The 23,313-nt window shown below is 47.6% G+C and overlaps 1 protein-coding gene across 4 annotated transcripts in view; it reads right to left on the bottom strand.

The window, feature by feature from the left end:
* The window catches only part of LOC104131883 (S-adenosyl-L-methionine-dependent tRNA 4-demethylwyosine synthase TYW1), a 119,442-nt gene that overhangs the window by 18,661 nt on the left and 77,468 nt on the right, over positions 1-23,313 (bottom strand). For 2 of the 4 annotated variants that reach the window (XR_004842790.1, XM_009645099.2), the window contains exon 13: positions 12,376-12,486. Coding sequence is in view for 2 of the 4 variants with exons in the window: in XM_009645099.2 (XP_009643394.1) it covers positions 12,376-12,486 (111 nt within the window). In the remaining 2 variants the exon portion in view is untranslated. Of the gene's footprint in view, positions 1-4,857; positions 5,069-12,375; positions 12,487-23,313 lie in introns of those variants that run through there. The other 2 variants (XM_035900542.1, XM_035900543.1) reach the window with 2 other exon arrangements.

The raw sequence follows: 23,313 nt of genomic DNA, 5'->3' as shown, positions 1-23,313 counted from the left end.
AAAACATCTTCGCTGGGGGCAAAACCAAGAATTCCCCCCACAATAACAGGGCTTTACTTCTGCCCCTCTGCTCGAAGCTGGTTTTCTGCAGTATCCAAGCACCTAACGAACCTTAACGAAGCCAGCAAGTCAATAGCTCTGGGAGGGATGTGCTCTTACCCTCTGTTTATAGCCTGGAAAAAAGGGAGAGAAAGATTTGTACAGGACCATGGGGGAAGCCACGGGGGAGGAAGGACGCCTGCCCAGGGCAGCATCGCAGCACCGCTGAAACATCATCGCCCCGATCCAGCCTGCTTCCCCGCTGGTCTGCTCCTCTCCACAGCAGCACTGCTCCTCTGACTTCCAGTTGGGACAAGACTTACAAAAGCATAAGAAAATTCCAAGACTAGAGGAGGCCAAAGCAGGCCAGTTGCTCAGCAGGGAGCTTGCTGTTTAGAGGCGACCACAGCACAGCCCATGAGAGCTGGTTTGCTGCTGCCTCCAGCAATTCAAAGTTCCACCAAGACCCTCGACACTGGTGGGAAGGGATGAACACAAAGCCTCATGTGGCCAAGGGCTTCTAGAAACCAGGTGGACAACTCTGCTCGACCTCCTCCAATCTAGGTACAGAAACATGAGTTACCCGTTTCCAAGATTATTCTTTAATTCTCTGGCTTGGTATCGGCAGCTCTGTTCGCATGGGGGTCTGCAGGCTGCTCACCAGGTGCTTTCTGGGGGGGTAGTAGCTTGTTCCCCCAGACCTCTACTGCAGGAGAAGACAGCTACAGCGACTGCTGGGCATTCAGCGCTCCAGACCCGATAAAAAAAAAACAAAAAAAAAACAAAAGAAAAAACCAGACCAAAACAAAAAAAAAAACACCACAAAAAACCCCACCAGATTGGGAGCACTTGTCCAAACTGCTCAACATCCCCCCTGGACATCAAGGACCATGAGCTAGATACAAAAATAACATTGGCACAGTAAAGCAGATTATTTTTCAGGGCTGAGTACACGAGCAAACACCTAAAAATATACAGGCATTTGTAAAAACTCCCTCCAGCTCATCTCACCCTTACTATCTCTTGCTTAAATGAATTCAGTAAATACTGAGAACCGTTTGGAAAAAAAGACTGTCTCTGCCTGAGCCTCCTGCACACGCAGAGGGAAGGTGAAAATCCAGGCTTAAGCTGGTGCTGTAGAGAAATTCTTATTGTTTACTGATGAGTAGAGTTGACTTGATGACATTAAAAAGCAGCTTGTTGTGTTGTTTTGGTCAAAGGCCACCAGAACAACTGAGGAATTTCTATAATCCTGCCACTTCACAAAGAGTCCGCGCTGCTCTGGGAAACGCTGAGAGCTGAAATAATTGCCCCAGAGTGAACGTCTGCAGGAAACATCGAGGGATTTTTTTGTAAGATTGATTAGCACCAGTTGCGGATCTCCCGCCCAACACCGTCTGCCAGCCAAAAGACCAGTACCATTACCCATGCACCCCCAAAGCCCCCGTTGCTCCTGATCTCCCCTGACTTGGCAGAAGTAAAGGTCCCGCGGTGCTGGCACATTGTATCTGCACCCAAAAAAGAAGCTGGTCCATGGGGTAGGAAGCACCCCAGCACGTGGAGGCTGGCAGGACGAGCACTGGGAGCATCCCTTGGGCAGAGCATAGGGAGAAGTCTCCCACCGCACATTAGTCTGCAGAGCTCTGTGGCTCACTACTGCCAACAGGCAGGAGCACGAGCCTTCAGGGAAACAGCTTTTCTGCTCACTTTCTGGAAACACACTCAAAAATCAGTCGCTAATTTAGAAGTGGCATTTTTCAAACAAGACCTTCAGCTCAGATTTAACTGTATTAAGTCAGCAGAGACACTGGGTTCTTGCTCCAGCTCCTTTCCTAACCACCCAACCCAGCATAGAAACCGAAGGAGAGTGCGTTGGAGAGGGACACGTGTTCTTGCTGTGCCCTGCACAAAGCCAAGACGTAAGCACTGCTGGTTCGGATGATTTAATTGCAACAGAAGCCAAGGTCCTCCGGCTGACTGCAACAGCCACCCCTGCAGCAGCCAGCTCCATGCCCGGCAACCACCGCTGGTCAGAGAATGCAACCCCTCAAGTTCTCCTACACCCCACTCCACCCAACCTTGGCCTCATCATTTTGAGATCAGCTGCTCTTAATTTGGAGATTTGATCACATGGACCTCCTGAATTACTGCTTTAGTCCTGCCATGACCTCAGATTCACCACTTCCTTGCTCCATCTTTGCTTAAGTTAATAAAATTCTCATCAATTAGCTCAGCAGTATGTGGCTTGCTGAGCTGTATTTTTGCTTATTTCTTTTTTTCCCCCAATAAAATTCATTAAAGGCTCATCCAACTGGTTTAACCCATGGTATTGCAGCACAGGATGCAACCCACCAGCACCCAAACCAGCAAACTCACACAAGAAATGGCTTTTCTTCAAGACAAAAGCCCAACTCCTCCCTACCTCTCCAGGTGGTTTCACCACCTTCGCTCTTGGGCCGAGTTATTTTATACCCATCAGGCACTGGTCTTTAAAACAGAGCAGACACAATATTATAGATGGTTATGTTTTGCATTCTTGTGTTTTTTCCTCTGTGAAGAGCACTACTTCTTTTAAACTGCATTTGCATCCACACTATGTTTATGGCACCTGGTCCCAGCTGATGCTGCACTCCAAAGACCTAATTTGCCTAGAACTATAGAATTGTTTGGGTTAGAAAAGCTGTTTATGATCACTAAGCCCAACTGTTACTCTAACCCTGCCATCCCAACGACTAAACCCTGGCCCTAAGCACATTGGCTGCCCAGCTTTTAAATACCCCCAGCGATGGGGACTCAACCCCTGCCCTGGGCAGCCCCTTCCAGTGCCTGACAGCCCTTGCAGGGAAGGAATTTTTCCCAATGCCCAACCTAAACCTCCCCTGGCACAACTTCAGGCCGTTTCCCCTCATCCCATTGCCCGTTCCCTGGGGGCAGAGCCTGACCCCCCCCGGCTCCCCACTCCTCTCAGGCAGTTGTAGGGAGCGAGAAGGGCTCCCCTCAGCCTCCTCTGCTCCAGGCTGAACACCCCCAGCTCCCCCAGATGCTCCCCACCAGCCTGGGGCTCCAGACCCCTCCCCAGCTTCCTTGCCCTTCTCTGGACACAGCCGCCTGTCGACCAACACCCCCAGGTCCTTTTCCGCCGGGCAGCTTTCCAGCCACTCTGCCCCACGCCTGCAGCATTGCCTGGGGCTGTTGTGACCCCAGTGCAGGACCCAGCCCTTGGCCTTGTTGAACCTCACACCATTGGCCTGGGCCCATGGATCCAGCCTCGCCAGGTCCCTCTGCAGAGCCCTCTTCCCCCCCAGCAGATCCACACTCCCGCCCAGCTTGGTGTCACCTGCAAACTGACTGAGGGTGCCCTCGATCCCCTTGTCTAGGTCATGGATAAAGATGACGATTGCAAACACTTAAAATTAGAGCAAGGTGAACCACGCAGTGGTCAAACAGGGCTATAAAAGAAACAGACTCATGCTAATTGGAAACTCTGCAAGTTTTGGAAGCAACTACTTCCTCGCTGGTAAATTTATGAGGGACTTCCCCTATTAATCTGCCCAGGCAAAGGATAGTCAAGCTGTGCACCGTAACTCAGAGCCAGCCTGGGAACAGGTTGGCTGGCCATAACCCCAGGCAGGTTGGGGGAGGGCTGAGCAGGGAAGTGCATTAATTTTTTTTAGCCCAGCTCTGAAAGCCTGAAAAAAAGATTTTAAACGTTGTTATATTAGAGCAGCCAGCCATGCAAATAATAGGATAGGTATCTCCAACGTTCAGCCGTATAGACGCAGCTCCATATAGCAACATCTTCCCTATGTTCGTTATCCAGATTATGATTTGAGCAGCATGAAAAATGTATGACTACAGAGGGGGAAAATGCTTAGGAAGCTACAACATGACTCATTCTTTTAATAAACTTCAAAGATATCATTTACAAGCAAAGAAAGCACAGAGGCAAATGGAATAACTAAGTGCTCGGATGGCTGATTAATTCCCAAGCACAAATCAATGAAAATCAGCTTAGCAGCACACCGAATGAAGCACATCAGCTCTCAACTTCCCCAACTTCTTAAAACTGCAGTTAATTAACAGCGCTGATACCACTTAAAAATGTGAACAGTTGATTAGGGCAGTCATGTTGTGTTTTTCAGTAATACACAGAGACAGTTATTAAGATATCAAGTATTAAAAAAGGAAACCATTCTATTGTACACCCTAAGCTCTTACACCGTCTTCCCTGCAGCAGTATCATCAACGATGCTGCTGCTTAATTAGTGTTTAATAAGGGTGCTTTTAGCACCCTAATCATGCCACACAGCTCCGGCCGAACACCTTGAAACACAGAAGCCTTCTGCAAAGCATCTCCGCTATTCCTGGTGACACCGGTACGAATCCAGAGCAACCGCACTGGGCGTGCTCTGGGTTTCCGTACCGCTGTAACAGAGCCGAGCGCACATAACTGTATTTAAGCAACGCCTTGTGCCAAGATGATTATCGCTGCAGCGAGAAACATGAGAAGCACATTTCCTCCACTGCGATCTGGCTCCTTGCCGGAGATTTCAACAGCCAGCAATCATTTTAATCCATGGGGCTATGAAGGAAAGATTACTGGGGAAGTAAGTATGACAGCGCTTTGTTTCTCCACTCCGAAACTCCAGGCTGCCCAACTTAATTACCAAACAAGCGAATTTTCTTAACTCCTAGCCCACAAATTATACATTTGTTTAATTGAGGCTCGTGTGAATTAACACAAGAACAAAGTGTCAGCCAAGCTGCTGAGTGACAGAGCCACTGTTTAAAAACTGGGGCAGTCCTGACCCAAGACAAATATAAAAAGCCTCAAATGACATGTTGATAGATTGCACCCCCTGCAATAAAAACGCTCATGATCCGAGCATCAGCACTGTCCAAATTATATATACAAGCTCTTATGCATGTCTTCTCCTCGCTGGAATGGATTTGGGCTCATTGGTTGTTTTCAATCATTGCTTTCAAGTTGATTTAACAAAGGACATCGGTTTATTTGTGCCAGTTAAAGCTGAAAAGCAGGATTTTTTTTCAGGAATGGAAATGGTTAGTTACACAGCATAACCCCAATATTTAACACCAGCGCTCCAGATGCACCACACGTAGGGCTACATGCAGATCGGTGCTAGAGATGTCCATAAATCTTCAGCAGCTCCCTGGAATTCAAAGGAACTCCTCCTGCAAAAGCTAAACTCTGAAACGCTGTCGCAGCCTTTCATTCCAGCTCTTCAGAATGAGCCGTATAGGTATCGAGAGAGAAATGGCCACTGTTAAATCAATCCCCAAGCCCTGCTCCTCATGCCCTGGTAAAGAGGGAGGTGGGAGGATTAGGAAAACTTAGACTGGAAGGCAGAAGGTGAATTTTCAGCCAGTGACCTGCTTTGCTGCAACCCACTCCTACCTTGCCTCAGTTTCCCCAGCTGCAAAACACAGTACATGGTGCCAGCCCTTCCCCTGCAAGCAAGCGTGCAGAGCCACAGGTAGAATGTTATTATTTACAGGGTGTTAATTGAGCGCAGTGACCCTGGGCCATCACACACAACCACTCTCCATATGCTCTTTATTTTCTACAGCTTCTAGAATCATAGCTAACAAAGCCTCACAAGCCTAATGCAATTTCTATGCCCTGCACTTCCCAATTATTTTGGACACTAACCTTCATTGAAACACAAAACCCAGATGAGAACAATCCATTTTAGCTTGGGTTTTCATCAGGCTTATATTTGCACCCCAGCCCAGTGGCTGGACTGCAAAAATTCCTTCTCTGTTTCAGAGAGGTATTTGTATCAGCACAGAATTGGATGAAAAACTGACTTTCCAATGAGTGGCAGGGCCACCTGAAAATCCAAAACATAATCATTCACCTATGTTTGCAATGAAACTCATTACCGAGCCATACTATGCACTCACAGCCTGAAAAAAAACCACCAATGCCAAGCTGAACTCCCAGACACATCGATGAGCAACCTGCAACCTTTAGCTGGATCAACAGGAACAGCAAGCTGGGTCCCATTTTGGGGTTTTTTTTGGCATGGAAATTCTGTATGGTTTGGATTTACTTTATAGCAGGCACGAGGACAGGAGGTTTTTTTTAAACATCACCTTCCCTTCATCTAAATGCAGGCTGGAACAGCAGCAAGACTCTGAGTAGCTTTTTGACAGGTGGGGGCAATCACCTCTTGCTGCATGCAATTAAAAACTCATTAAAGCAGAGCTCATTCTCCTCATTATTTTAAGCACTTAAATAATCTTTACTGTTTAATATGACAAGACTGAGCAGACTGGGACAGATACTTCCTGCTGGTCCTCCCTTCCAGACCTTTACTTGCTCATTTTAATTTCGTAGCAAAGCTTTGGCCACCAGGAGCAGGAGCTGCTGTCCCACAACATCATCCTTAGCTCTGCCAGACACGGAGCTCCCCCACCAACAGAAGCTCAGCGCAAGGGTGCTGCGCTAGAGCCGGAGCTGCAGAACAATCATCAGGGAAAAGTACTTTAAAGTGGCTGAAAACTGATGTCAAACATTTCTTAAATTGAAATGGAGGGAGAGAAGCAGCGACGCTCTGCTCGGGCAGGAAGCCACGCTGCTGTTGAGAGCTGCAAGGTGAAGCTTCACTTTAGCCAGAGACCACTTCCCTGGGGACAGTGTTCCACTTGCAGCTCTGACCAGAGCAACCAGGTCTCCCCCACCACTGCAGAAGCGGCTCTGAAATGCAAAGCCACGTTTGCCAGGCTGAGGGACTGACCCACACACTTGAATATGCACAACCTTAAAGCTACTGACAGTGGAGAGATGATCAGAGAATAGTTTGGGTTGGAAAAGACCTTTAAGCTCGCCAAGCCCAACCGTTCCCCTAACCCTGCCATCCCACCACTAAACCCTGGCCCTAAGCACATTGGCTGCCCAGCTTTTAAATACCCCCAGCGATGGGGACTCAACCCCTGCCCTGGGCAGCCCCTTCCAGTGCCTGACAGCCCTTGCAGGGAAGGAATTTTTCCCAATGCCCAACCTAAACCTCCCCTGGCACAACTTCAGGCCGTTTCCCCTCATCCCATTGCCCGTTCCCTGGGGGCAGACCAGTGCCCAGCACAGGGCCACAGTCCCTGCCCTGCTCCTGCTGGCCACACCACTCCTGATACAAGCCAGGATGCCCTTGGCCCTCTTGGCCACCTGGCCACACTGCTGGCTCATATTCAGCCGCCTGTCGACCAACACCCCCAGGTCCTTTTCCGCCGGGCAGCTTTCCAGCCACTCTGCCCCACGCCTGCAGCATTGCCTGGGGCTGTTGTGACCCCAGTGCAGGACCCGGCCCTTGGCCTTGTTGAACCTCACACCATTGGCCTAGGCCCATGGATCCAGCCTCGCCAGGTCCCTCTGCAGAGCCCTCTTCCCCCCCAGCAGATCCACACTCCCACCCAGCTCAGTGTCACCTGCAAACTGGCTGAGGGTGCCCTCGATCCCCTCGTCCAGGTCATGGATAAAGATGTTAACAGAACTGGCCCCAGCACTGAGCCCTGGGGTCACTGCTTGTGCCCAGCCACCAGCCGGATTTAACTCCCTTCACCACAACTCTCCAGGCTCGGCCACCCAGGCAGATTTTCACCCAGATTCGCAGACACAGCCACAATTACACATGCAAGCGTGCCCAGCTGCTCCCTGATCTGCCTGCAACCACCAAAGGTCCGTGTGTTTCTGTGCACCCATCTGGCCTTGCTCTAACACCAGCCTGCAGCACTGCACTCACAGACGTCCCAACGAGTTCTTTAGGACCCACTTACATTTCACTTCAAAATCTTTTTGCCCCCTTGGTTTCAGAAGGCAAACGTCAAAATACTGCACGTCAACACAAGCCTCTGGCTTTTAAAACAAGAAGGGAACACTGCAAAACGATGAGTTGCACATTCTGGATCTTAAATACAACCATCAACTTTGTACGACTGTGACATTGTGGCATTAAAACAGACTTAAGGTAATAAATAAAATTGATGTGTATTTAATAACCACATGTCTGATTCTTCCTTCGCTTGGGTTTTACACAAGGGTAATCAAGGCTAATTTCTATTGGCTTAAATAAGAGAACAGGGTCCCACAGAGTAGCACTGCTGTAAGATACTCATGGAAATGAGAACAAGTATTAAGCTCTGCAAGAATCTAAATCTCTATCCACTCCACCCTGTGAGCCTCTCTGGAGCAACAGGGGATTAGCTACATTCATTGTAAATTAACGTCATTTATCTCAAGTATTTAACCAGGAAATCCCGCTGAGATGAGCCTCATTTTCTGGCAGATGCTTTGCAGCATATCTTGTAATATTTTTTTGTTTATTTGCTTTGAGCAGGACCTGGTCTTTGCCTTTTTAACCTATCATGCTGGGGTTCTGGAGAAAAAAAAAATGCTAAGCTCTAGCCACATACCAAATAGATTCTTCAACATGTTTCATTCTCAAAGGAACACGAGAAGTTACAATTAATCAAAAAGATCAAGTCTTTCGGGGACAACTCCCAGGTCACAAAGGCTCTGTGAACACTGCAGCTGCTGGGGGTGGACTGAAGGCTGGTTCCACCCTGGGAGGAGCGTTCGTACCAGTGCAGATCAATACACAGAGCAGATGACGGAGTGCCGGCAGCAATAACGAGAGCTAGATGTGAGCACACCTCAGCCCTACCTGTCTCTTCCTTTGGGTCTGAATTCAACTCTCAATTTTATGTACTATTGTATCAAGCATCACTTTGAATGCTGTGGGATTGTATCTATGCAATCGCTCTGCTTACATACACTCTGCCTGCAGAATTGCCAGCACCCAGGCTTTGGGGGAGAAATGGGGCAGCCCCTCTTCTGCTGTTCTCCTTTGCTGAGAAAGATCTGCTCACCTTTTATTCCAGAGCACTCAAACATCGCAGGGACAGGGACCCCAGCTCTTTCCTTCACCCCATAGGTGCACAGGCAGAGGCAAGGAAGCGCCTCAAAGCATTCTCAACTTCAATTTGCTCCACAGCCCAGCTCAGATGCCGTCTGCACCAGCGATTGTGCCCTAAGAGGAGGCTGATCTCATGGGTAGGGCACTGGATGAGCGCTTTGCAAGCCAGGATTAAATATGAGATGAAAACAAGCTGTCTGCAGAGCACACAGCTGAATGCAACGGGGGTAACCTCCTAATTTAGTTAGGTCAGACCATGGGGTAAGGATCCAAGTGCAGGCAGAGCAGCAACACAAACGTCTCCAGGAGCACAGGGGGCACAGCACCCCACCAGCAACCAACTGACACTTGGGAGAAGGACAGCCAAGTGCAGGAGCCGTCCTTAAGATCCCCTCTGTCAGCCTCTCCTGTTGGTACTTGGCTGGGCTTATCGCCCTGCAGCAACACGACTTGTTCATCAGCCACTCCAGAGCATGCAACTTACTGCTTCAGGCCAAGGGAAGGGAAAAAGTGGTTCCACACTTGAGGTGAAAAGCCATGTAATCCGCTCACATTTCAAAGTCAGGGAGACAGAGCAGCACGAGGAGAAAGCCACCGCACCTCCCCGCTCCCCACCGAGCTGAATCTTCCACAGTTTATAAACACTGCTCTTTAGCAGGAACTGGCAGATGAAACTATGCAAGACAGAAAAGGCCACTGACTGGGCTAATGCTGTATTTAGTGTGAGTGCCCACCTTTCGGAACATTACACTTGCTCCAAAGAGGCAAGGATGAAAGGCAACTTTGTTAAAAAAAACCCTTGCTCTCACATAAAAACCATCTCATACAAAAATCTGCGAGCAAGACCTTTCATCTGACTTAGGGTCCATTTAAACACAACCTAGTGTCAAGCAAACCCCCCTGCTCCAGGGTAGCCCTCGCAAAATTTTGTGACTTTTAAAAGGGATGGAAATGCCATTTAAACACCGAATGCCGTGCCGGCACAGCATTGCACCATTTGTTTCAGACAGCGACTGCCATCAGTTCAGCTCCTGCTGCAAATGGGTGCTCCAGCAATGCTGCTCACAGCGACATGCTGCAAGAACATGAACCCTGCTTTCATGTCTTCGAAATTCAGATAACAGGACAGCACGGGTCTATTTAAAAGCTCAATTAAAGGGAAAGAAAATTCAGACTATTTCAGAGCCTGATGGTGAACGAGATGGGGCAGTGCCCCAACAATTCATTTCTACTGCTGAAGCTGAAAAGGAATTAGTGTGTTTTCTTGTACTCAGCTGCCCACTTCTGCCTTGCGGGGCTGAGCTGCTCTCAGACTTGGTGCATGGTTTGGAGAGCTTTGGAAAATCGTCCTCCCTCACTAGGCTGGAAAAGAAGAACAAACCGTAGTACGAAGACGTTTGCATATACAGATCGTTGTGAAACACTGAACCGTGGTTTGTAGTGAGAGCTGTAGCCAGGGAAGGGAAGACTTTCCCCATCGCTCCCCGGCCTACGTACAGCAACCAGCAGAGACAAGGAGGAGATGCTGCAGCCTTTGAAAAGGCTTAAACCTGAGTTTCCCTGGGTCCCTGACTACTGCTCTTGGGGTTGGAAAGACAAGAGACTTGCCAAGTGCCAACTGCAGACCACTTTTGTGGCACAATGCTGAAGCTTTCATGCAAGACGAAACCGAGGCATGAAATGTTCTGTCCCTTATATCTTGAAGACACCATGATCTGACACTTCTGTCCTCCAGCACTTGCAGAACTTCACTTACCTGCTGGAATATTTCTGAAAAAATGACACTTAGATCAAAGCATCCCACTTGCAAATTTAATTAAATAACATTAAAACACTTTTTTTTTTAAAAAAAGACCCACCAAAACAAAACTGCAAGCTTATCATACTTTTTGCCAACAGGGCAAAATGTTCAATATTTATCCCTTCCTCAGAGAAATTCCTCACTGGTTGAGACCAGAAAACCACTTTGAACACTTGGAGTGCAATAACGACATTGTCGATTGAAGCAGCCTGGGCAGGAGCCTGTCCCAGCAGGAAGAGTGTTGGGGGTACACCTCTGACCACCTTGGGAACACCTCCATGCCCACCTCTTTTCTCACCTATTTCCCTGGCACTCTGAGGTGTGATTTTGCTAGGAAAGAGCCGGCAGGAGAGCTAAGCTCCACGCTGCTGGGAAACCACGACTGCAGGGCAGAATCCTTCCCCAGGCAAAGGGAAGAGCAGCCTTAGAGGAGACAGATGTTCGCCCTGGAGAGCACTCGGGGGAATCTGCGCTCGGAAACACTGATTAACTTACACCTGACTCATTTTACTAATTAAAGTCACTACACATGACGGAGCAGTCTAAGTAGCACATACGCTGACAGCCTCATGCTGCACGCTGGCGCCATAAGAGCGTCAGGAGATGCGAGGTGGGAAGGGCCCCATAGGGGCGCTCCTCCTGCTAGGTTTTACCTGAGAAAATACCTGAGAAATATAAACCAGCCTGATACACATTGTCAAACTGAGGCTTTTCCCCAAAACCATACTAAAAATCTTATTTTGCGTTAAGCTACCAACTTCAGCAGTACATTCAGAGAGAGATATCTCTCAATACTGATAACATCAAAACCTTTGGGTTTTGGTTCATAAGGAAAGTGCCACAGAGTCCAGGTTTTTTCTTCAAAGCAGCAGTAAATAAAGGTTAAAAAAAGGAAAGAGAACAAAAAGAGAAAAGAAAGGCCAGAAGTAACAGAACTGCAGAAATACAGACCTGAGGTAAATGTGCTGGGGAGTCACTGGATGAAAATGCTGATAGTGATTCTTTACAGAACACTTTGTAATGTGCCTTTTTTACATCCTCTATACACTAAATTGATTAATCCCAAGCTTCTGCCCTGCTGTAGCTCATGTGCTCCCGTTCGTAGCTCTTCGAGTTTCCCCGTCTTGCACAGCCTTACAAATACCACATCAGTAAGGAAGACGTTATCACCTCTTCCCCCAGCAGAGTTCAAGGCCAGGATGGGCAGCGTAACACCACGAACTACCAGCTTGCCCCAGAATATTTTGCTTAAAGTGTTGCTTGACATAAAAGAAGGAATGGCTATTTATCAGTCTGTTTTCCCGAGAAACACAATACAGACCAGAGGGTTATGATTCCGTTGGGCAGAAATTGATACTGGCTGGTACAAAGCTTGTCTTGCGTAACACCGAAGGCTACTCCAAATGCAGACGTAAAATACTAGAAACCTGGCTGCCTAACTTTAAAAGCAAGAGATAAGGAACTTATGTGCCACTGAAATCTTTGGAAGAATTGCATTTACTCGTGTAAGTTTAAGGCTGGGGTGGGTGGGCTAGAAAATAGGGAGAAAAAAGGTAAAATACTGATAGAAAAAAATCAAAATAGCTCCATGCAGCTCACCTTGACCTCGATGAAGTCTGGTTTACCGAGGGATATCAGGTCAGCATAGGCTTTGAGCTCATCCACGTTCCAAGCTTTCACCAGTGTCAGCCTATAAACAGTGCGCTGTTGCTGAAATAAAGGAAAAATGACATTAGCAACACATCCTGACACCGGGAAGACGTTCCAGCCTTCCACACAGCTTCAAACAGGAAAAAAAAAATTAATTTATTCCAAGATCCCAGGGGCTGAAACAAACTAGACCCAAACAGGAGCCACCTCGCTTACTCTTTCAAGAAAGCTACTTGCAGCATCTGCGAGCTGAGCCACCATTTGCTGTACAAAGACTTATCCTCCCTCTATAGGGCCCAGGCACTTTGGATTTACAGGAGCCTTAACTTAATGGGAAAATAACCAGGAAGTTTATCTCTCTTTGATTTGCTTCCCCAGGCAGAAAATCTCACTATTAGTTGCTCTACAGATATTTTATTTCCTCCAGCTGGATCATCTGGCTTCTGTGACTTTGGGGCAGGAGGAACACAAAGAGACAGACCATTGCCTGCTCCTGCCCGTGAGCTCTTGGGTACAGTATCACAGAGAAAAGGCTCTCCCATGAACAGTGACACAGAACGTTTTATTGGAAGCACAAACCGACAGTTAAAATCACAACCAGGGGACACCGAGAACACCCTGCTCACGGCGTAGCCTTACAAAAAGTGTGGTACAAACAGTCAGGAACGAAGATGGTAGCTGCTAACAACAACCGGCACCTCTCCCAGATGCCCAGACATGACTTATTTCTGTGCATGGTGGCAGGCAGCACCCCGAGAACTACTTTTCTTGGGGTTATTCGATTTTCCCTCTAAGGGCTGCTCACCAAAGAAGTTACTGGTGACAAAAGGACTTCTCTCAATAAGCACTTTGCCATAGAACAAATCCCATCTCACTGCTTACATCTGCTCGATTCCATCTTTCCCCTCTCCTTCCCTTTATCTTCTACTAATGTTTTATTTCACTTATCTCTGAAATTTATTTATAGAGCAATCTTCCAGCAAAATTGTTTTTTGAATTAACTCATTTTGCTTCCTTGGCACACGGTAGACTGTAAAACGTGATATAAGTACCAGTGCAACCAGAGTAAAAGAGCACAAAATCCACGGCAATCAGGACTCCACAGCCAGGGGATCAGGGGGCCAGGCTGGATCAAACTCTCCTGCTCCAGAAAGCCCAGGCTTAGACTCAGGTTGAGAGAAGAGATTCTCCCTTACCTGTTACCCATCACATGCCAATGCACAAGGTTACCTGAACTTCAGTGCCATGTTCTGTTCAGTTTATTACATTTTTCAACCCAGAAGGACATGCTAATAAGGAGATCTGCTATCGAACTGAACTTCCCATTGCTAACAGAATCATGGAATTGTTTAGGTTGGAAAAGACCTTTAAGATTACCAAGCCCAACCGTTCCCCTAACCCTGCCATCCCACCACTAAACCCTGGCCCTAAGCAACTCGTCTACCTGGCTTTTAAATACCCCCAGCGATGGGGACTCGACCCCTGCCCTGGGCAGCCCCTTCCAGTGCCTGACAGCCCTTGCAGGGAAGGAATTTTTCCCAATGCCCAACCTAAACCTCCCCCAGCACAACTTGAGGCCGTTTCCCGTCTTCCCATCACCTGTTCCCTGGGAGCAGAGCCCAACACCCCCCCAGCTCCCCCCTCCTGTCAGGCAGTTGTAGGGAGCAATGAAGGCTCCCCTCAGCCTCCTCTTCTCCAGGCTGAACGCCCCCAGCTCCCCCAGACGCTCCCCACCAGCCTGGGGCTCCAGACCCCTCCCCAGCTTCCTTGCCCTTCTCTGGACATGCTCCAGCCCCTCCATGTCCTTCTGGGAGTGAGGGGCCCAACCCTGACCCCAGCATTCAAGGGGCAGCCTCACCAGTGCCCAGCACAGGGGCACGGTCACTGCCCTGCTCCTGCTGGCCACACCATTCCACACAAAACCTCAGACCATCTCCCGCTGTGGTATCTCTGACAGCATCCACTGGCCAGGGGCAAAGCAGGGACAGATCCCAGGACCCTGAGTCCAAGGCTATTAAAATGTTTGTGCTATTACCCCTCCCAGACAAAGATGATACTTCCCAGTACCAATCCCCAATCTAGCCATGTTTTAGTTCTCCAGAGCCTTCACCTACATGCCACATGAGTGAGTTTTACCCTCTGTATAAAACCCAAACCATCACTTACCAGACCATATTTCTATGTTTTCCACAGAGAAAAAAAGTTTGCTATGGAAGCATTCCAGATTACTTACTAACAAATAACTAGGGGACAAACAAATAAAAACCAGGAACATCCTCTTCCTCCTCCTAACATCTGAACACAGCCAGGGATGGGTCTTTCAGGTATGTACATACAGAGAACTAATTTGGAGAATGCAGAAGCATCCCAACACCCGCACTGCCCATTGCCTGTCATCGAGGGAACCTAAAGCACCAGGTAAACCTGCAAAATTCTCTGGGGGATAAACACAAGTGAGGATTCAATACCTGCAAGGAGTCAGTGTCTTGAGAAAATAATTAAGGGTAGAGCTTCTTTTAAAAAAGTCTGTGTAGAGTAACTTTAAAGAATTATTAAGAGAACGATTACTGATGGCTGAACATTAAAAGAATCAAAATAGCTGGCCTCTATTTTACCCGTAGTGTATAACCACGTATTTAAGAACAAGACATTCAGGATTTGAATGGATTGGCGAAAGGGCCAAGAGACAACAGGCAACTATGAAATCAACAGTTAATGACTGAAGAGAAAAACAATGGAGGAACTAATACAAAAAAAATAAAATGCATCATTTGCCATATAACAAGGAAAAAATAAACCAGGGGGAAAATAGCTAACAAGAGGAAAAACTCCAATACATACACGCCTGTCAGTTGACTGAAGTGATTAGGCACCCAATTAATCGAGAAATGTCTCCCCAAAGGTCAGCTCACAGCGGTAAACAAACACAGGCAGCTTCAAGGCAACAGCAAATAAAAATCATATTTTAATACCAGCCTCTACCAAAGGCTGCAGACCCAGACCCAATCCCCAGACCAGGAGACCAGATCCCCAGTGCAATCATCAGAGCAGGGAGTCCACTGTGAAGTGAAGCCTTTAGGGGCATCTCTTTTTTGTGGTTTTGTGCTAAAATTAAGAGCAAATTTCTGGATGCAGATGTCGTGCACAGAAAACAGCTTGGCAACAAGCACACAGCAAGTGGGATAGTGCATCCTGTTAAATCCAGCACGAGCAGCATCACTGCTGCTGGCCGAATATTCTGCAGCAGCGGACGGTATAGAAAAGGAAAAAAAAAAAGAAAAGAAAAATCTCAACCTTAACACAGGGAAATAAACCACAGGAAATCCAGTTGTGGGATGAAAGTCGTAGAAAATGCAACTTGATCTTCAGGCAGATACTTGTTATTTGGGGAACCTGAAGACAACAGACATAACGGGAGACTGGACCAGGCAGAAACAGGTCTCAAGTGCTGGGGTAGTGAATGGTATCAATAGATGGACGGAAGGCTCCAAAATATTTATACCTAGTCCAAGTGTGAAGTGCTCAACTTGAGCTTTGTGTGTCACCTCTGCTGAGCAGCAAGGGCAAGATCCGTCAGTAACTGAAGTGCCGGTGGGTCAGGAGGGCATCTGCTGCTGTGGAGGGCACACGGGTGACACGTGCCATTCACAGTACTACCATGTTGCTGGGGGCAAGCTTAGAAAATGCCACCGAGTGCTCTCCTGAGGTTCAATTCCTTTATGAGATCTCCAAACAGACGAAAAACACTTTCTAAAGGCTGGAAAGGACCACTCGGGGCAGTCAAAAATGAATAGCATCTTTGCAGCAAAAATGGAAGTCAACTGATTGGAGGGAGATGACTCTGGGAGCGCAGCACTGCAACTTCAGAGGACTGCTCTGTATTTTTGGGGCTCACACTGGTTCACCCTCTGCCCCTGCAGGCAGACGAACGTGCCAAACACATCTACCCCCCACAGGAGACCACACCAGAGGGGACTGCCGGCAGCTCATGGTTCATGTCAAAATGTAGCAGAAGCAATATATTTGTAAAAAATCCACGTCTATTCTATTAAAAAAGGATGAAATCAAATGGCAACAATTAACATACTCGATTATTAAAGGAGACACAAATACACCCTTGGTTCTTATGCGCCAATCCTCAGCCCTGCGCTTAGGGCCACAGCTGGGACTCCTCTCCCTGGGTGGGCTCTCCCAGAGGCAGCACGAAGGAAGGTTTCTCGCTTGCTCTTACACACGTGGCTCGATCCTCCACCAGCACAGAAAACAGGGGTCCCCTGGGGTCCATACACATGGTACTGACCCTGCCCTGCCTTCTCCTGGCATCACAGACATGGACTCCAGCACTCATCAACTTCTTTTATCCCCTCCAGGGTGTTTCCCAAATCATTCCTGCAACTGCCAGAGCAGATGGGGAAGGTTCAGGGAAGGCCACAAATTCCTGACAGCAACTGGAAGAGCTGCCCTGCTTCCCAGGGGCTGTCACCAACCCAAAGGGAGGTTGTGACACTGAAGCAGGTGGTGGTTGTGGTGTGGGAATCACAAAATTGTTTAGGTTGGAAAAGACCTTTAAGATCATCAAGTCCAACCGTTACCCTAACCCTGCCATTCCACCACTAAACCATGTCCCTAAGGAAGGGACAACGGTGGCTTCTGACTCGGAGCAGGGGAACACGAACACAGACATGACCAAAACCCAACTGGACCAGCAAAACATTTTGCAAAAATACAACAAAAAAAAAAAAAAAAAAAAAAGAAAAATCTTATGTTGGCAAAGAACATGCACGTGCAATGAGGGTCACCAAGCAGCCTGCCAGCCCTCCCTTCCCCTGTCCTCTGGTGTCACTTGTCACCTCGCGAGCCAGGGGAAGTGGGGACACCCTCTGCCCAGAAACTCCATGGTGCTGGGACCATCCCACTTCTTCCCTCTCTCATCTAAAAACCAGTTTTTAGGGGCTAATCCCTAATCACTCTCTGTGCTTTGTTCTTATAACTAAGAGTTTGTTCTCTCTCCCACTTCAGAACAGGACTGAGGCATGCAAACACTTTCCCTGCGCACCCCCCCCCCATTTATTTTACATTCATTCTGCAGAGGGACTACCATAAAATGCCACCAAAAAATGGTTCAAAGCTCAGGCTAACAGGCTGAGTGCATGAGGAATGCTGGCAGAGCTGAGTAAATGCAATACTGAAAGGACAGTTTTGCAGAGAGGATGAAACCTTCTCCGTTTACTTTTATCACAATGTTTTCTAACGTACATTAAGTACAAAGCTTCAGCAAGCAGCTCTTCCTACAGCAATGAACACCTGCGCAAAGGGAGGGGGCTTCTCCTCTTTAAATATCATTTTTAATACTCTCCAATATACAGCCCGGATCATTTTAGAGGTCTAACTTTAAAGTTCATGTACTTCATAAAACTAAAACTGCTACAAGCGCATTAAAAGGGCTTTTTCCCCCGTAGGGCAGCACTAACTGACAAGTAATAACCGCGGTCCGTGTGTATTATCCATCACTTCGGTAACGGAACTATCACAAAAAAAGCATTAACTAATCACAACCGGTGGCAGAAGAAACAGGTAAAGAAACAAAAACACTGCCAAAGGGGTACAGAAAAGAGGTAGAAAAATCAGAAATTAATATTGCAGCCGAAGAAAGCTCTTTCCAGAGGGCAACATCTTGCAAGTGTTGTCTGAGCAGAGAGGAAACCCACTTGAAAAAAGCAGTACAAGGGATAGATCAAAATGACTAAGGGCCTAATACCGCAAAACGTTATACACAAGTAATCCTTACAGACTGCCGGCAGTACAAACACACAAGCCTGTTTTATTAATGTATTATTTGTATTTGGTTGTACAAGAGGGCCCCAGGAGATCCTCTTAGAAGCACTGAAAAACAAGAAATAAGAGCTTAAGCCCTGAGAATTTAATGATCTAAACCATCAGGATATAAAACCAGACTGCAATGCTTTATGCCCCACGTTTCCAGAAAAAGCAACCATTATTTCACTTCAGACAGCCATTAGAATAACATTAGCGGAAAAGAAAGTTAATGTGATAACGAGCCTTTCCAACGGGTGAAAGTTGAAGGTGTGGAACCACATCTATTTTATGCCAAAAAGCTCTTTGTGCAGCCCATCAGCATCCCAGGAAGGGGCAGTGCTTGGGCCCAGCAGGATTGTGCAAGCCCATCAGCTGGCAAAGGAAAGAAAACAAGAGAATATGCCCTTGTGAATCAGTATGTGGGGGCAGTAGTGCTGACGGAGCCAGACTCTTCCCAGCAACACCCAGGGAAAGGACAAGAAGCAACAGGCACAGGGTGAGGCACAGAAAATTCCCTTTTTAAATGAAATGTCTACGGGAGGGTGACTGAACACCAGAAGGGGTTGCCTGGAGAGGCTGAGGAGCCTCCATGCTGGGAGATATCGAGCACTCAACCCACCAAGCTGATCCTGCTTTGAGCAGGAAGGTTGGACAAGACCATCTCCAGAGGTTCCTTCCCACCTCGACAGCTCCCATCTTGCCCATCTGGGAGCTGCGGATTCTCCTCAAGTGCCTTTCAGGAGGAGAACCACAGGCAGCACGCAGACCACCTCCATGAAGGGTAACAAGCAGCGGCTTTTAGAGCAGGTTCCCTTAGATTGGGCAAGCATCAGCACAAAACAACAATTTGGGAGGGTAATGGACAGCAGCCAAGCAGCCTAATTACAGCCAGAGTGGGAGCTCTGCTGACCACCAGGTTATAACGAAGGGAGATTAAATAACCAGCAATACAGAACTCAATGAAGAGCTGGGAGCACAGGAAGAAGAGCAGCTGAATGTGCTGAAGCAAATCTACCCAAGGCTGGGGAAGTCAGAATAACTTCTAAACTAATACTATGAAAACAATGGAGCTCACCAGAGGGGTTATGTGGTACAATGCCTGCTGGTCTGCATGGAAAGCAGGATGCACCCTCACTCCAACACAACCCTTTGCTGTGAGCACTGCGCAAAAGGAGAGCATCCAAGCAGCAACCTTCAGCCTTTTCCTGACAGCATGCTCTGCAAAGAGCTGATTGCAGGAACAGAATGGCTGACTTTTAAAGGGTTATTATTTTATTCAGTTGTGAACACGCTAAAGCCAAATGAAGCCTCTTTGGCTGCACTCCTGGCCCAACCAGTCTCCTCGCAGGGCCACAGCAGACCATCATGCTGGACTTCTCAATGTTTCTGCTCCAATGTGCAGCTAAGTGGCAGAAGAGAGGTCACCTCAGCCCCTGCAAGGAACACAAAACTGTTGGCATGGTTGCAGGTCACTGTCCTGGTTTGGGCTGGGATAGAGTTCATTTTCTTCCTAGCAGCTGGCACAGCACTGTGGTTTGGGTTTAGGATGAGCAAAATGCTGGTAACACCTGGATGGTTCAGTTGTTGCTGAGCAGGGCTTATACCAGTCAAGTACTTTCCAGCTTCCCCTGTTCTGCCAGGGGCACAAGGAGCTGGGGGGGACAGGGCCAGGACAGTTGACCCCAGCTGGCCCCAGGGCCATTCCAGACCATATGGCATCATGCCCAGTATAGAAACTGGGGGAAGAAGGAGGAAGGGGGGGACACTGGGAGTGATGGCATTTGTCTGCCCAAGTCACCATTACATATGATGGAGCCCAGCTGTCCTGGGGATGGCTGAGCACCCACCTGTGATGTGAAGAAGGGAATGAATCCCTTGTGTTGCTTTGCTTGCATGCACAGGGCTTTTGCTTTCCCTATTAAACTGTCTTTATCTCAACCCATGAGTTTTCTCACTTTTCTGATTCTCTCCCGCATCCACCAGGGGGGAGTGAGCAAGAAGCTGGGGGGGGCTTAGTTGCCAGCAGGGGTTAAACCACAACAGAAAGCCTGCAGGACATAGGAGTCAGGCCCTGCCAGAAATCTCAGCAGCCTCCCCAAGGGGTTAAGTAGCATCACTGCTTCATTCCTCCAGGAGCCCACATGTGCTCTGTGCACCAGGGAGCAGCATCCTTGAAGGATCCCCTCTGTCCCAAAGCTCAGGGGCCAGTAATGCTTTTACTCTTGCCCTTGGTGCATCGGTTGACTCAGGAGGTCAAGTGCTACTCTGACAGAGCACACCATCGTAACAGCAATGAGCAGAGGCCACAACGCATGCCAGAAGCGCAAAGCCCATCCTGAAGAGCTGCCCAAATAGCACCAGGAAGGGCCTGTGCTGCTGCTTAAGGACAACTAGCATCAGGCTCTGCAAGCCCTTCACATAGGGAGATATTCCTTTAGGCTAGTGCACAGCACTTGGGAGCAAGGGGACAGGGTGTTCTGTGACCCTGCCCAGTTCTGATAAACTTCTCCAACAATCTCAGGTATAAAAGGCAGTTAATGGGAGGCTTTTCTGTCCCATGACAGGACGCTGAACATGTGTAGGAAGTGAACAATTTTATACAAATATCCCTTGATTTCCCCAACCTTTGCTCAGGTTATCACAGCAGACTTCTCTAAAACACAGCACATGCAGTTTCTCAGGGACTGTACGTGGTAGTTACTCCATTAAAGGCACTTTAATACAGAATATTGTCCAAGAAATATCTTAGAAGAAGGAAAAACACCTCAGACAGAAACAAGCCCACGAGGTGACACCACTCTCCCAGCATCTGCTGGCCCAGATGTTAAAATAAAGGACTTGCATGTCAGTTTGACAAAGTGCTCCCTTCTTGCTTCAATAACCAAGAGAAATTTGGGCTGCTTTTTTTATCATTTCTTTTTAATTCCCTCCTCAACATTCATCTTTTTGTAGCTCAAATGTAATTATTCTTCATAAAACATCCCAGGAGGAAGAGGGGGGGGTAAACACATCAACCATGCTGTAAAGAGCACTTTGCTGGATTGATACAAGTTTGGCTTGGGCAGGGAGGCGTCGGGAGCAGGACTGGACCTCATGGGACTGCAGAAGGCTGGGAAAGAGGGCAAAGAGTGGACAAACCGCCGCCGCCAAACCAGGCACTGAGGTCCTACAAGACCCTTACCTTGGCTCGTGTCACTTGAGCTCACTCTTTTGATAAAGCAGAGTAACAGCATCCTACTGTTTGGAAATAAACACATCAAACCCCAGATTTCTACTCACTAGCTTAAAGCCAGATATTCTAAACACTCATATACCTTCCTTAGATATAGATAAAATAATTTTATTGCTAGAAAATGACATTCCATTCACAGATGACTCAACATAAATCCCTATTTTGCGGCTAATGAAACTCAAGTAACAAAAGCAATATTGTCAATAGAAACACTGCTTTGCTTAAACAGAAAAAGCTCTCTTGGGGGAGAAGAAATTATGGTGCAGACTCCAAACAGAAATTGCTCATTCTTTCACACAACTTCACAGATCCTTTGACGGTATTAGATGAAGAACAGGAAGCCACTTCAAAAGCCAGCTTCTTAGTTTCATAAAGATTTCTTATTCCCTTCAACAAAAGGCTCGACTTGCAAACTGACTTCGCGACACATTTTCTGAGCTTCCCAGCTGGCAAAGACCCGCTCTGATCATGATACAAAACAGCCTAAAAACTGAAATGCTTGTGCAATCCCGCAGCCCGGCGTGGCGCTGGTGCTCTTGGCAGGCTCCTTGCTCTCCAGCAGCAGCAGTAGGCGAGCTGCCCTTTCCGAGCAACAGCCCTGGAGAAGGGAGAAGCAGTCTTCAAAGATTCTGTTCCCTTGCTCAGGTTATGCAATGCCTTACTCAGTGAGCGAGTCCTGAATAAAGATATCAAAGCAATTTTCACACTTGGAAATTACTTGTCACAGGGATGCAATCAGAAAAAAAAAATCCCTGCAGCCAAGTATCTATTCACCATATTCAGTAACACGCATTTTTATGCATAAAACCCCACGAAGGATAGAAGATCCAAAACACAGCAAAAGGAGATCTCAAATGCCAATGCATCCCAAATCTCACAGCTTTCCAAACCCATCCAGTTCAGCCTGGAGACAGAGTCTCCACAAGAGGACTGGAGATTGCCTCTGCCTCTCCTGAACCTGGCACTGCCAAGCCTCCAGGCTCCCAGCAGCTCTGCGGACGAGCTGTGATACCCATCACGCTCTGGGAGAACATCATTGGAGAAAGACTCTGCCCTTGAAAGGACGAGAGATTAATCTATTCTTTGGCAACCAGGACCCTCCCCTTAAATAAAGGGCTCATCACTTCATTCAGGCTCATCTATCACTACATAACCAGCCCTGAACACAGGCACCAGAGAGATGACATCCTCATCCTCCTAAAAGTCACATTGCAAACACCTGAAAGCACACTGCTGGGCAGATTTGCACAGCAGAGGAGGTTTTTTTCCCCCCTTCAAAGATTAACTCAGCACAGAGCACAAAAGTTTTCAGCTTCCTTTCTTCAGGCTAATACAGTCATTAAAGCAAAAAACCTGAATAGGTTATGCTGCGTAGGTATCTACTAAAAACATACATTGTTCGAGCACTTGCTATTAATACACCAGTTTAAAGCAAGTTGAGGCTTTGTCTTCATTGCTAAAAAAGGTGCACATTACCATAGGATAATTAACACATTAGCTACTCTGCTGTAAAACCAGAGCAAAGCTCAGAACTTCATTTTTACTGCTAGGAAAGTGAGATTGCTCAGCCCCATTTACCTGTGGATCAGTGCTGAAGCCCTCTGTCTTCACTCAGGATCATACAGCATGGCAGTTGTCCCCGAGGAGAAAACCAACCTCATCACCACCACTCTCTTTTTAAAGCAGGAAGCAAAGACCCCGCACTGGCTCCAGCTCAGTATTCCAGGTCTAACACTAAAGAAACTAGGATATAAGGTTTGGGTTTTTTAAAAAAAAAAAGTAACTTTTTAAAGTACCCCCAAACCTAGTATTATCTTCTCATGCAAAAGCCATTCCTG

The sequence above is a fragment of the Egretta garzetta genome, unplaced genomic scaffold, assembly GCF_000687185.1.
Source record: "Egretta garzetta isolate BGI_Z169 unplaced genomic scaffold, ASM68718v1 scaffold108, whole genome shotgun sequence".
NCBI lineage: Eukaryota > Metazoa > Chordata > Aves > Pelecaniformes > Ardeidae > Egretta > Egretta garzetta.
The sequence above is the reverse complement of the archived record's forward strand: the minus strand, read 5'-3'. Positions and strand labels throughout refer to the sequence as shown.